A 14,256-nucleotide genomic window follows, 5' to 3' on the forward strand; every position below is an offset into this window, starting at 1 on the left:
GTCTGGCACGTCAGATGCTCGCTTTTTTAGGGGGAAATTGCAAATTCATTTGTAGTAGACCTTCTCTTCGACCTCTCGTAGCGGCTAACACACGAAGCATTCGTCGCCTTCTCGTTGTAGCCAAGTTTCAACGTTGGCGCCCAGTCAGGATTTTCAGGGTCAAAAAGAGCTGCAGGTTTTCCTATTTAATTAAAAAAGAAGTGTTATAATTTTGCGAATGCATGTTAACAAACACTGAATCAAAACATTCTTGCAGACACCAATCTTTAGCTGCTCCATTACTTTTGTTTGCCATAAGTTAATATCAAAACGTAAAATTTACTAACCTGAATGAAAATTATCCGAGCAAACTCGAATGTGTTTGGATGGCATCCAGCCTTTTCGACTGAGGTTTGCCAACCATTGATTGCGTCTTTTAGACGAAAGATCGCGCACTTTTTCTCCTTGATGGACGATAACACTTGGGAAACAATAATATCCCTTCTTGTCGCGATTTGAGCGGTTGGAACAACCGACAACAAAGCAAAAATTGACCATCTTTACGTCAGCCCTTCGGTTCGCCTTATGTTTTCCCCGAGAGGTTGACCTTCAAGATGGCCGTCAATACGTTTCTAAACGTGACGTCATGCGGGAAACCTCTAGTGGTGGGAACATGGTGACGAGAAAAACAGGAATAAATTAGTAGAATGAAAAGCGTTCGTTAATACCTATGGGGTTAAGAGTGCCGATTTGAAAGATAAATTTTTGTTCAAGAGTTTCGCGGCTTTCCGAGCTACCTAGATGTAAGGAAAGACCGCAGATTGCCATATTGCCATATGCTGCTTAAAACGATTAGGTAGATTAAAGTGTCCAGCGACTGATTTTGATGCGTCCTTGTCATTCCTTTCTACGTCGCGGAGTTGTTCTCGGAATCGGTCACCTTAAGTCGTCTTCCTGTTTTTCCGATTTATATCGTTTTGCAATAAGTGCAAGTTATGCAATAAATGACGTCCCCAGTAAGGACCTTTGAATTTTTTTCCAATTTCTGAAATAGCGAACGAATTCTCAGTTAAACAAGACGTTATTCCTTTGCCGCGTTCAATTAAAAGCCTTTTTTCATGACAAAGAAGATGACTCTAACACCTCGAACAAAGACACTTTCGAAACACTTCAGATTCGAAAGTCTAAATGGACTCCCCCCGATGGCCAGTTCGCATCATTAGATTTGTTTATCAAAAAATTTCGCCACGATATTAACAAATTTAATTTAAATCGTAACACCAAATTTTCCAATCTCTTCTCTGAAGAGTGGTCTGCACTAAAAAGCCTAAAAAAACGTTAAGAAATTGTTGTCAGAGTGGCCGACAAGGCGGCGCAGTAGTTGTTTGGCGGACTGACCTCTACCAAAAAGAAGCTTTGCGTCAACTTTCTGACACCTAGTATCAAAAGGTTGACAAAGATTTCACTTCCATTAATCAAAACACCATCAAAAATGTGATTAATGGACTCATGGCTAAACAAGAATTGCCGGCCACTGCAAAAAATCGCATCATAACCACTCCTAGAACTTCTTGTATTTACTTTTCACCTAAAATTCACAAACTTAATAACCCAGGTCGGCCCATTGTCTCGGCTTACAGTTGCCCTACCGAACTTATTTCCAGTTATTTAGACAAAATTATGGCTCCAACGTCAAAACTTTACCATCATATTTCAAAGAAAGCCAACACGCTCTCCAAAATTTTCGCGACTTCTTTTCACTATGGACATTACATCTCTTTATACTGTCATTCTTAATGGCGCAGGCCTTCTGGCCCTCGACCATTTTTTGATCAATGCACTGTTAAGGAACCTAAATCTGAAATAGTACTTCGCTCAGCTGAACTAGTGCTCACACTCAATTATTTTTCATTCGGGAACACCAATTTTTCAGCCAATACAACGGCCCCAAACCTGAACTCTACGGTCGCTACATTGACGACTGTACCGGCACTACCTCAGAGAGGAGCTAACTCAATTCATAACCGCATTCAATTCCTTTCATCCGGCTCTAAAGTACACCTGGAAATTTCCGACAATTCTTTATCGATTTTAGACATCAAAGTTTCTATTGAAGGCAACGGTTTATGCACTAGTGTGTATTACATGCAGAATAACAAAGTTACTTGTATTCATATTCGTATCCATCTCGTGTCAAGAATTCTATTCCCTTTTTTCAGTTTCTAAGACTTCGTCGTTAATGTAGTGATGACTCTGATTTTTTCCACAAATCAGAGTCAATGTGCCAGTTTTTCTAAAAACGTAGTTACCCTGTTTCTGTCGTTCAAGCGGGTTACCACCGCGCCCTATTGATCAACATTCCACTAATTTTCATTCCACTAATTTATTCATGTTTTTCTCGTTGCCATGCACCCACCAATAACGTAGCTCCATTTTCTGCCTTTAAAAGCACACACAACCCACAATTCCTCTATTCGCTCCGACGAAGGGCTAACGCTCGAAACGTCAGCTTTTGTAATCATTACGGTGGCCAATTTACCATTTCAACTTTGTTGATATATCCAAATTATTTCGTTACTCCCACCGACGCAGCCCCAAACAGTTTCTTTCGAAACTATCAGCCTTTATTCTATTGATCAACAGTCAGCACTACAAACGTCGCAGAAGGAAAATTCCGACCGCATTCCATTCACTCTCACGTTTCACCATCACAACCACTCGATTAAATCCATTACTCTTAAAAACTTTAATTTACTTAAAAAATGATCCAGAGACTGGTACTATCTTTTCGCAGCCTCCACTCATTTCATTCAAACGCGACAAAAATATGGGTAATTTTTTGGTCAGAAGTTCATTACAAAACAATGACCAACCCGGCACTTTTAAATGCGCTCGCGCACGATGCAAAACTTGCAATTGTCCTTTCATTCACAACGCCGAGAAACTATTGGGACCCAAACGATTCATTAAGATCACTGATCACTTCACGTGCACCTCCGCCGACGTCATCTATTGCATAACTTGCATTTATTGCAAAAAGATATGAATCGGCAAAACAGGAAGACGACCAGCTGACCGATTCCGAGAACAACTCCGCGAGGTAAAAAGGAATGACAAGGACGCATCAAAACTAGACGCTAGACACTATCTGATCATTCTAAGCAGCATATGGCAATCTGCCGTCTTTCCTTACATTTGGGTAGCTCGGAAAGCCGCAAAACTCTTGAACAGAAGTTTACCTTTCAAATCGGTATTCTTAACCCCATAAATAGGTATCAACGAACGCTTTTCATTCTACTAATTTATTCGTGTTCTTCTCGTCACCATGTTCCCACCGATAAGCGTAGCTCTACTCTCTGCATATAAAACGACACGCAACCCACGATTCCTCCATTCGCTCTGACGAAGGGCTAACGCTCGAAACGCTTTACGGTGGCCAATTTACAATTTCAACTCAGTTGATATAACCAAATTACCTTGTTATCCCCACCGACGCAGCACCACAGTTTCTTTAGAAACTACCCCCTTTAGTAAACAATTAGTTGAGTTAGTGAACGCACGTATTTGGATATGCTCTTGAGAACTAGAGCCGCAAATGTTAGTATGTAAATGTTGGTATGTAAATTCATCTTATATTGTTTCGCTTTTCAATATCCTGTTACGTTTCTAAGTACACCGAATCAGTTAGCGTTTTGTGATCTATTTTCAGTTGACCTTTTGCTTTACATGGACATGAGACAATAAAGTAAATGAGTGCGACAAAGGACGTTTATTGAGTATATCCGACACAATCACACTTATGGAAAATCTATCACCTGACTCGTAAATTCCGCGTTAAATTGCACTTGAAAATCACAGAGGATAAAGTTTAACTGAAAAAAATGACCCGAGGGTCTAAAAACTCACTTCGATTAAACGGAATTTTCAACTTATCGAGAACCAGAATTAAACGGAATCGATGCTCTTTTCTGGGAGAAAGAAAATAACCGACACTTACATTACATACATACATACCTACATAACCTTTATTAACGTGTCTATTCGTTCTAGTGCCTGTAAGCACTAATTGGGGACACCCTAAAACTACATTATATCATTAAAACAGATTAAAAATAATCTAAAACTAGTATACTAATTAATGGCACTAATGGACATCCTAAAGCTACATTACATCATTAAAAAAAGAAAAAAAAATATATATATATATATATATAAATACTTTAAAACATTAAAAAAGCCCTAAGATATGCGCACATTACAACTTTTAAAAATATTTTGGGATATGGGATAGAATTAAGTCCAAATACCAGGTTTCGGTTGTTGAGAGGTTGGAAAGCGCTATCCAACGAATAAATCTTTTATCCGGCAGATACGTGTTTACAAAACATATGACGCTATCCAGTGGATAGCATTATTCAGCCTTTGACTAATCAGCCCCTGGATGTAAACCAGTTATCTGTATTACTGCGGTAAAAGGATGGATTTCAGTGGAAAAAGTTTACAGTACACGGTAATTCTAATAAACTTGCTCTGGAAACAAAATTTTGCAATACTAATCACCTTACGGTAAAACGTCGAAATCTCGTTTTCGTCAAAAGATTGTAAAGATCACATCAAATGTTCAATTTTATTTTCCTTCAATACAAGTTATCTCAGAGAATTTTCGAACATATGCTGCTGTTAGAGAAATGAGGGCCGGTTATTTAATCAAAGTTTAACAAAACTGCGTTCTAAACTATCTTCAGTTTAGCCGAATCTTTTCATCTGAACAGTTATTTATGTGAACGGTCTCAGGAGGGCCGAAAGCTAACAGTGGAAGGACATTTATTTTATCATATCAACCCTCTTATCGATAATACCGGAGGCCCACTGCCTTCGTAAATCCACGGTTTGGTTTAGACCTCGTTTAACCAACCGATCCTAAGACTTCTAATTTTTCCGGTTTCGAAAAATTGGCAAGCTGAGGCGAATTTCTACCTGTTTTCTTCGTACTTTGTTATGCTCCTGACTATTTTGCTAAAAGCTCGTGGAAAAGTAAAGGGAAGTATGGAGGTTCTCCGCTAGTAAAGGGAAGTATGGAGGTTCTTCGCTTATGTGAAGACGGTGAAAAAGTGTACAGTCATGGACAAAAACTCGCAACTTAACTCGACGGAAGTGGGCGTTACATTCAAAACAATCGATCTTTAAGCGCTATTGCTCGAGCAGTGAGCAATAGCGCCTAACGAATGGACAGGATAACTAATGGACAGGATAACGAATGGACAGAATAACGAATGGACAGGATATTGAAGATGTCGATGAGTTCGTGTACTTGAGAGCCAACGTTTGTAGAGAGGGTGGTGGTATGACTGAGAACTTGAAGAACAGGTTATCAAAAGCCAGAGGTACCTTTATCAAACTAAAGTAGATCTGGATCTCTAAGAACATCTTGAGGAAATCAAAACTGAGGCTGTATAAATCTCTAGTAGTGCCAGTGTTACTCTATGGATCTGAGACATGGAAGATGAGCAAAGGAGATGATAAAGCAGTGAATGTATTCCATAATAGGTGCCTACGAAGGATCCTCCGAATCCCATGGCAAGACCATGTCTGCACCAAAGAGCTACTGGAAAGGGCAGGCATGAAGCCACTGAGTGCGGAAGTGATGTCTCGTAGATGGAAAATGATTCGTCATATTCTTAGGAAAGATCGTAATAATGATTGGAATGTTGCTATGAGCTGAGCGCCAGAAGGTAAAAGGAGAAGGGGAAGACCAAAAACTACTTGGAGACGTACAGTAGAGAAAGAAAGGCAAGAGGCAGGTTGGAGGTCGTGGGAGGGGATGTGGACAGCAGCAACCAATCGAGAGGAGTGGAAAAGCCTATGAAGGCCCTATGTGCCACGAGGCATGAAAAGGATTGATGATGATGATGATGCCCGGGCAGTGAGGTCAACTAGTCTTGATATTATTGGATAATGGCCAAGTTTTTTCCTATTTCTCTCCCTTCATTCATCGCTAAAGAATCTCAATTTAAAATCAAAAAATCTTCAAGTTTTTTCTTTGGTCTGGACATCGACTTAACAGGCCTTATTGAAGATAGGCTCGTTTACAATCCGCTGTTCGGTAACAGGAGCCCGCGCTCCTCCTTCTCTTAGGCAGGAACGAAAAAGACCGCACTCGAGAGAGCGGCAGAAACCGAGCCTACATTGAAGACGTCTCTTGCGAAAACAAAAAATGCCCAGTATAAGCTTACTAGCTGAGAATTGCAAAAAATTTACCATATCACATAGGCTCGTTACATTTCTCAGGCTGCAAGATCAATTAAAGCGGTACAGCAATCGCAAGTAGCCAAGATGTGTACAGCTTACCGACTCTAAAGTGTTCCAGACTGGAAAACGATAACGACGAGCGCCGGAAAGAGTTCGCGGGCGATAAATGGTGATTGCGGATGCTGACTATGCTGCCTGACCTCCACCATTTTTTGTTCACTGCTGTCTCAGTCAAACAAGAGCAACACAACTCTTTCATTGAAGAGAATGTCCACTAAGACGGAGCGAAAATGGAAATTCGTGTCATGTCTCCAAAAACCAAAATTCTTCATATTTTCTCTGAAAATTCCCTTTAGTGGCCTTAAGAAACGTGATAAAATTTTTTGTTAGTCATATCTTTTTAAACCTCCATAAAATAAAAAAATCCGTAACGAGCCAAAACGTCCTGAAAGGCATCCGAAAAATACGTGATTGATACCATCCCATAAAATTCGCCCTTTTGAATTCGCATCATAGAAAGAACCGTTTCGTGCTTTCAACTTTTCTGTTGAAGACTTTGCTTTTGAAGTATTTGCAAGTAACTTGACTTCAATCTTACTCCAGTGAATAATATTTAGAGTTCATGGTAAGCCGGTGAAATTAACTAAATTTCACTTTCGAATAATTTGTAATTTAGCGTTTTTTTTTTTTTAAGGGACATTTTTTGTACCCGGTAAAACATCGAATAACTTGAAATTGATAGTCTTAATAGAATAAATGCTGGTCTAAAATATTAATGGGATGTAGAAATTAGTTTCAGGCTTTTTAACAGCGCCGGGTAGGAAGCCTCTTACAATCGGCGGTTATCACAACAAAATCATGTCAACCGGAAGTCAACAAATAGGACATTCTCCAAACCCGTAAACAAAAGATTGTAAAATTTTTGCATTCTAATTAATCTATGTGGTCGTCAGTAGTTGACAGCGCTGAAGAACCGCATTTTTAGATCGTTGGAATAAAGATCATGATCTTTAGAAGCAAACAAAACACCAAGAAGCCATACAAATAAACGAAATCTAAATTCGCATCATGTAGATATACTTCCAATTTATCTGTACACGCAATGGAAATGTACAGCGGTCCGCAAGTGAGCCCACGGGGAACTTTTTCATGCTTTTGAGAAGCATGAAAAACTGAGACAGCAACAAACGTTTTCCCAAATGTGAACATTGCGACCTCTTATACTCGCGTATTCTTCTTCTTTTTCAGGGAAGCAACGTTTATAATCGAACTACAAAAGTGTATAGAAAAAAGTGTGATTACGCGATTGCTATACCCTGAGTTTTTAACTAGATGAGGAACGAGAAGCAGCTGAAAAAGTAAACAGAACATTAAATTACTAATTACCGTATGTGTTGTGAGCCATTACCAAAATATCTTATAGGGCTTTCAAAGAAACGAACATATTGACGACATTTAGGAAAAACGATTGCGATCATTTCATTACATCGACAACCTAGTTTTCAGATTGGGGTGGGAAGAAGAGAAACCCTGGGAACGAGGTTGCAACATCTGTATATAAATGGTCCCAATATTAGCGACACGGATATCCCACCTTAAAAGGCTTCAGAGACAGCTATTAGAACAAAATCGGAATTGGGTGAGAACAAGAGCAACATTTTTTTTCCATCCAAGGAGCACATTTGATTAACACACTGCTTCATTATAATCAGTTGTCGTCGTTAACAACTCTATCTATACAGAGACTATCTATACAGGATGGCGACAAAGACTTTTTACCCGTGTTCCCTACGAACTTTACGGCATGACTAAATGAAAGTTCTGTTGGAATAGTTAAATAACATTGGCTTAGCCACTCATTCCTCAACGCTGACATGCGCATTCTTCGCGAAGTGACTGCAGTTTTTCGATGTAGGGCTTCTTGCGCCTAACTTTCACATCTGAAAGGTCAATGTAAAAAGAATTGCAAATTTCCTTTGATACAGCAATGGAAAAGTCACTCAGCTTCTTCTGAGACGCCAGCTCACACAAATGTAGGCATCGTAAACAATTGGGTGTTTAGGTGTTAGCCCACGAACAGCCTCACTGACAATCTTGTCCAAACCGGACTCAAGTGTGGCAACTTCGATATCGCCTTGCTGCTCGCCATCCACAAGGGTTTTCTTCGAGGCAAGACGTGAATAAAAACCTGCTATTCGGTTTGCGGTCAGGAATTCGTTACTCTTAAACAACACGATGCCAATCGAATCCTTGGCACACGTCACTGATCGTGCAACTGCTGCCGAATTTGCCTTACTTCCGGTCTCCTCTCCAATTCTAAATTTTGCAGTCAGAAAGGGCTTCTGGCTTTGGGTGAACCTGGTTCTTCGTGACTCACCTGACGTAAGTGCCCAACCCATTACTTGTCTGTTTGTATCCCTGGCGGGCGAGCTAACTGTTCCGACTACAGGTACCAGCGTTGGCTGTCCCTCCAGGTGCTCTGCACACTCTAATGCAGCTTTGTCAAAAAGCGTCTCATGCTCTAGAGCACGTTGGTGTTTGCCACAGTCCAAGTGTTGCATCATGGAGGAGTGCCTCAGGAATGTCTTAGTGCATCCTGCTTCTGGGCTTGTAAACAGTGCCTCGTCTCCTGTTGCAGGCTCTCCGTCGGTTTCCGTCAGGTCTCTTGTAGCATGGGTTTCACTTGGATGTGTTGTGGTAGTCCGCCCTTTCACGATGGGGGAGAAAGAGCCTGGGTGCTCCTGGAGTACTATCATTGACAGCAGAGTATCTAGTGATGGGATCTCAGTCTTCGGAGCAGATATCAGTTTCCCAGGTTCCACGCCGTATGCTCTCCATACACGGATTCCCTCTGTGGTGAACTCTATATTTGAGAATTTACTCACACCATCAATTTTGCAAGTAATCATTGGAGGGCTTGTGATAGACTCGCAGAGGGATGCCACTCCACCGGAAGAAAGAATAGCCTCAACCATCTGCGCAGGCGTCTCGATATCGTTACCAGAGGTAACTTCGATATCGCCTTGCTGCTCGCCATCCACAAGGGTTTTCTTCGAGGCAAGTGAATGTTAAGTGAATGCGCATGGCTGACTTTAATAAGGCTGCCTTACGATCACTAGCTCCTTTTCCACACTGGGGCTCTAAAAAATCCAATCGTTTGATCGCTACGCTCAACTCTTTTCCTACCAAGTTTGCGCAGACTATGGTAGACCCGCTATGGTAGCAACCAGCGTTGTCTTGGCGATAACTGACTGTCTTCAGATCTGGCATGATGGTCTTGAGTTGTTTGATAAGGTCCGCCATAACTGCGAGGACCGCACAGCTGCCTCGAGTACACATCTGGGAAGATATGGGGAAGGTTAACATTTGAAGACGTTCGCTAACCTTTCTGAAGGCTACGCTGATGTCACATCGGTGCCAAGAAATACCACGTTTGCCAAACCAATCGGTTTGGCTTTCTCGGTATTTTCTCGGCAATTATTTCATAGCCCAGTCCTGTACAATTATAACTGATAACTCTTCTAATGATTCGAGGCTATCGATCCCTGCAGCATCTTGATTTAAGGAGCGTATTATGTGTCTTCCAGGCATAGATGTTTGTTTTAGCTTGCTTTACAGTAAACGAAAGTTCCTCCTTGACCTCGGATAGCAGGTTATCCGTCTGGGTGATCATTGCTGATTCGATTTCGCTGAAAGTTGACACTAGTTAGTCGCAGCGATCATAGGTGTCGTTATGATGATGGCCGCACTGAGCTTGAAAGGCAGGCTCCTTTGGGTCACTCAACGTTAACAACCTGCAGTGATCGGCCACAGAAGAACTCTGACACGCGTGCACCTGTAACACACACACAAAACAACTTACGCACGACTGTTGACCAGACCACATGCAATGCTCATACGTTTTGATGGGCCTGGGAGCTATGTAATTTATATACAAGAAAAAAGTAGTCACTGCGAAACTCTGAAAAGTAATTGAATGAAAAACAAACAAAAAGTTTTCCAGTAATATTTGCGATTTAAAGTAAAATTTCAGGACAACAATTTATCAGACAAAAAAATTCATCCAGGCTAAGACTGAAGCCTGCCTCTCTCGTAAAAAGGTATTTTCTTTCACACGAGTGCATGAGCTTATTCGGTAAAGAAGCACTTTCTTCAAACGTGTATTCCATTTTGAGAACTGCTAACGTGTTTGAGAACGTTACAGAATGAATTCGACGAACCTTTACCTTGTAATCACCTTTGAGGTAACGCTTTCCAAGTCGAAGGCGACTCTGTATATCTTTCGTCCAGCCCATGCCTTTTCCCGCGTCTCCAAGTCTTTCTGAGGCGTCGGCTAAGTCTTCAAATGCCTGCGATCCTGCAGAACTAACGTAATCTAAGCCTTGAAGTGATTTTCGAAGAGAGGCGGGACAAACAGCAAGGATACGCAGAAGCCGCGTGCTTCAGCTCAAGGGCTTGAAACTAATCTCGTCACAGCGGGCCAAATATTGTTTCACCACTCTCAGGAATCATCGTTCGGATAACGTTTGGTATCTTTATAGTTTCTTTGTTGCTAAGCGTTATGGATCTTTCTCCAAATGGCAAATCTTGCACAATGTGCGAGCTTGTTATAAAGGCGATGAAATGCTCTATTTGTGAAGATAAAAGATTTGAAGATAAAAGAGAGAAGATTTGATAAAAACAAGGTAATTCAATTTATGCTCGTATATTGCGGAAAATTAGGTTAGGGCATGTTGTTTTTGCACTAAAAAGACCTGTTTTAGGGTTTTTATACTCGTTTACCAAAACGCCGATCTGTACCTATCACATATTTTTCATCTCGTGTGGTATCAAAAGGTTCACACCAATAAAGTTGGTTTATATTAATAACAAAAAAACCTTGATGTTGTTTTTTTGGGGGGGGGGGGGGCTTATTGAAAAAATCTGAGTATTTAGCGATAAAACTGAAACCGCCGTCTCCACAACGTGGTGAAGCTATACTGATTGTTGACGAAAACAATTTCAAGCCCACATTACCTTTACAATAGATAGTAACTGCAGTTCATCCTACTGTCAGGACAAAATTGTTAAAATTTTCGGATATAAGTGATTGAAAGGCTCCATTCAAGGAGGTACAGTGCTGATATCCTTCTCATAGAATGAATATATGAAGTTCATATATTTTGAACCGCGTTATTAGGTACGTATGATGCCCGATCCTCGCAGTAGACAGCGCTATTTGTGCAATAGCGAAAATCAGACCTGAAAAAAATCAGGCCTGTACGGGATTCGAACCAATGACCTCTGCGATACTAGTGCAGCGCTCTACCAATTGAGCTATCAAGCCAACTGGGAGCACGCCGTTAAGTTGATTCGTAATAAACCCGTGATGATAAATCAGACATAATGAATATATGAAGTTCATATATTTTGAACTGCGGTATTAGATGCGTATGATGCACGATCCTCAAAATAGTTCAAAATATATGAAATTCATATATTCATTGTATCTGATTTATCATCACGGGTTTATTACGAATCAACTTAACGGCCTGCTCCCAGTTGGCTTGATAGCTCAATTGGTAGAGCGCTGCACTAGTATCGCAGAGGTCAGTGGTTCGAATCCCGTACATACCTGATTTTTTTCAGGTCTGATTTTCGCTATTGCACAAATAGCGCTCTCTACTGCGAGGATCGTGTATCACACGTATGATATGCTTCTATTGTAGCTTCTTGATGAATAGTACCAGTGTAGCTCTCACTGTATTGAAGTTCATAGTCAGTCTAGAACACATTTAAAACTGTGGGTAATTCTGTCTGCATTAAAAATGATTGGCTGGTTAACTGAGACAAACTTGAATACAACTGATTTCCAATATTCATTCATGATTGAAACGAGATCATAAGCAAAATTGATTCCTTGTTTGTCATTGCAATCAAAGAGCATAAACTCATTGCAAACACATTGTTGTCCTGAATTTTGTCCAGATACCAACTCATTAGCTTGGCTATATGGTGCCGTTAATGTTTTGCTAGGGTCAATGTACATTGGAATAGGACCAGGGTTTTTCTCTATATCTGAACTCAGTTGAAATTTACAATAGTGTGATGCGTTTGTCTGACTCTTTTGTAATCATTACGGTGGCCAATTTACCATTTCAACTTTGTTGATATATCCAAATTATTTCGTTACTCCCACCGACGCAGCCCCAAACAGTTTCTTTCGAAACTATCAGCCTTGACTCTTATAAAGACACATGGGTCTATTACAAGAAAACATTGATAAATACCGACTTGCTCTATACTTCAATTTAAATATATACTTTGATATACCCTCACAGAACAATTCAACAAATAATTCTTCTCATGTTGTGTAACTTTATTTAATCTTACCCTCTTCGTATTAATTAAGCTTACAAACATTCTTTGTAACTCTTCTAACCCTCACATAACGACGTAGCCAGGAGGACTTCGGTACATATGCTTGGACGAATACGCTCATGAACAAATTCCTTCAGTTTGCTGCCCTTTCTTCTGAGCCGTTTCAGAGTCGCTTCTGGTATTCTACTGGGTTCTCGATCACGCCTAAATACACGGTTGTGTTTACATGAAAACATAATATGAGATAGCTCGTTTGATATAGCAGGTTCGCTTGATATTTCTCGATAGAAGTTCACTCGTGAAGGATCGCTCGTAAATCGATCTCTCGTTCGCGGACCGACCCGTTCCCAAAACGCTCCACAAGGTTTAGTGTGGGTCTACCGCGAACGGTATGTGACTTTGTATGTAGATTGAGCGTAATAGCCATCGAATTTCTTTCGCGTACATCAAACCAGGAATTGTCCACGAAGGCAGCCATTGCTTTAAACCATGCGCTCTAGGGCTCATTCTACGCATGTGCTTACACTTCACGCATGCGCTAGAGTGGAGCTGCGTTTTGTGACTGAACGCAAAGAAAAAAAAAAGAAAAGAAACGAAGCCGAATTTATACCTCGGGCGTTTCCCTTGGAAAGCCCGAGTAATAACGCACTGAGTATCTAGGATGTGGGAATATAGCAATTTGCGGTGTATTTTGTTTGAGCTATTGCAGGTTTACCGCTATAAAATGTAATTAGTTTAATGTTCATTTCAAGGAAGGTAAGCGTGTAGCGAAAGTTTGTAAGACAATTAATATAAAACAGGTTCTGGGACGAGTCAAGATTGCCATCAATCACCTTTAATGACCTTTGCTCAGGCGGTTAGTTATACGCCGGCATGGCTACAACTAGCCTCAAATAAAAAGAGATTTTTCTTCAAGGTGAGCTTAACGTGACATTTCTGTTGTACGTTTTCTTTCTCAAGGAAAAAAGGATTAATTTCCAAGTATATATTTATAAATATTTATAAATATTTTGTTGAAGGCATACGTTTATTGTTACCACTTGTTGACAGTTAATGTGATTTTCCCAATTTTTTAAGCGTCGGTGCTTGGTCCTCATTGAAAGCCCGGAATTGAATTATATACCTGCTTTTATAACAACAATTTCTCTTACAATAATTCTAAATCTCAAGCGATTCAGTGCTTTACCGGGCAAAGAAAATGTCGCTTGAAAAAGCGCACGAAATAAAATTTTTTCAGTACGCGAATTTTAGCGATTGTTGAAAGCGTCCCGTGACCTAATAATTCAAATCTACAGGTCTTTAAATTGAATTAAAAACTTGGTTAACCTTCAAAGAGACATTTCTGTGCTTAAAACAGAGTTTTAATGCGATGCGACTCAGATCAGAGGGCAAATAGATAGATAAATTTGCATTTGAATTTCGAACACGTTTAATTTCTCTACCACTTTTTTGATAGTATTTTGATCACCGATAACTGTTACGATGTTTCCAGGTGTCTCAGTGAAGCTCTTCTCACTTGCGTGCTACCAGAATTCATAGATCAATATACGCCCGCTTCCCGCTGCCCGCTGCCCAATGCCTACGCATAGACGGTTTGCATTTAACTCCTCAATGTCTCACGTATTCGTTATGCTTTCGCTGTAAAACTCAGCTGGGTGTCTAATAAAA

The 14,256-nt window shown here is 40.4% G+C and overlaps 1 protein-coding gene across 2 annotated transcripts; it reads right to left on the reverse strand.

The window, feature by feature from the left end:
- Positions 1–7,579: 7,579 nt before the first annotated feature.
- On the reverse strand, positions 7,580–10,841 carry LOC111346569 (uncharacterized). Of its 2 annotated transcripts, none has more exons than XM_088735493.1 (2): positions 10,455–10,841; positions 7,580–10,063 (listed from the first exon to the last, which is right to left on the reverse strand). In XM_088735493.1, the coding sequence occupies exon 2, from the start codon at positions 9,201–9,203 to the stop codon at positions 8,229–8,231; it is 975 nt and encodes a 324-aa protein (XP_088591619.1). In that variant the 5' UTR covers positions 9,204–10,063; positions 10,455–10,841; the 3' UTR covers positions 7,580–8,228. Both variants share the same exon structure in this region, with proteins under 2 accessions (XP_088591619.1, XP_088591620.1).
- Between the last annotated feature and the right edge of the window lie 3,415 nt (positions 10,842–14,256).

The sequence above is a fragment of the Stylophora pistillata genome, chromosome 10 (assembly GCF_964205215.1).
Source record: "Stylophora pistillata chromosome 10, jaStyPist1.2, whole genome shotgun sequence".
NCBI classification, from domain to species: Eukaryota; Metazoa; Cnidaria; class Anthozoa; order Scleractinia; family Pocilloporidae; genus Stylophora; species Stylophora pistillata.

What these genes read in the sequence shown, in the direction of transcription:
- LOC111346569 (XM_088735493.1), bottom strand. Translation starts at nt 9,203, where the DNA reads ATGGTTGAGGCTATTCTTTCTTCCGGTGGAGTGGCATCCCTCTGCGAG.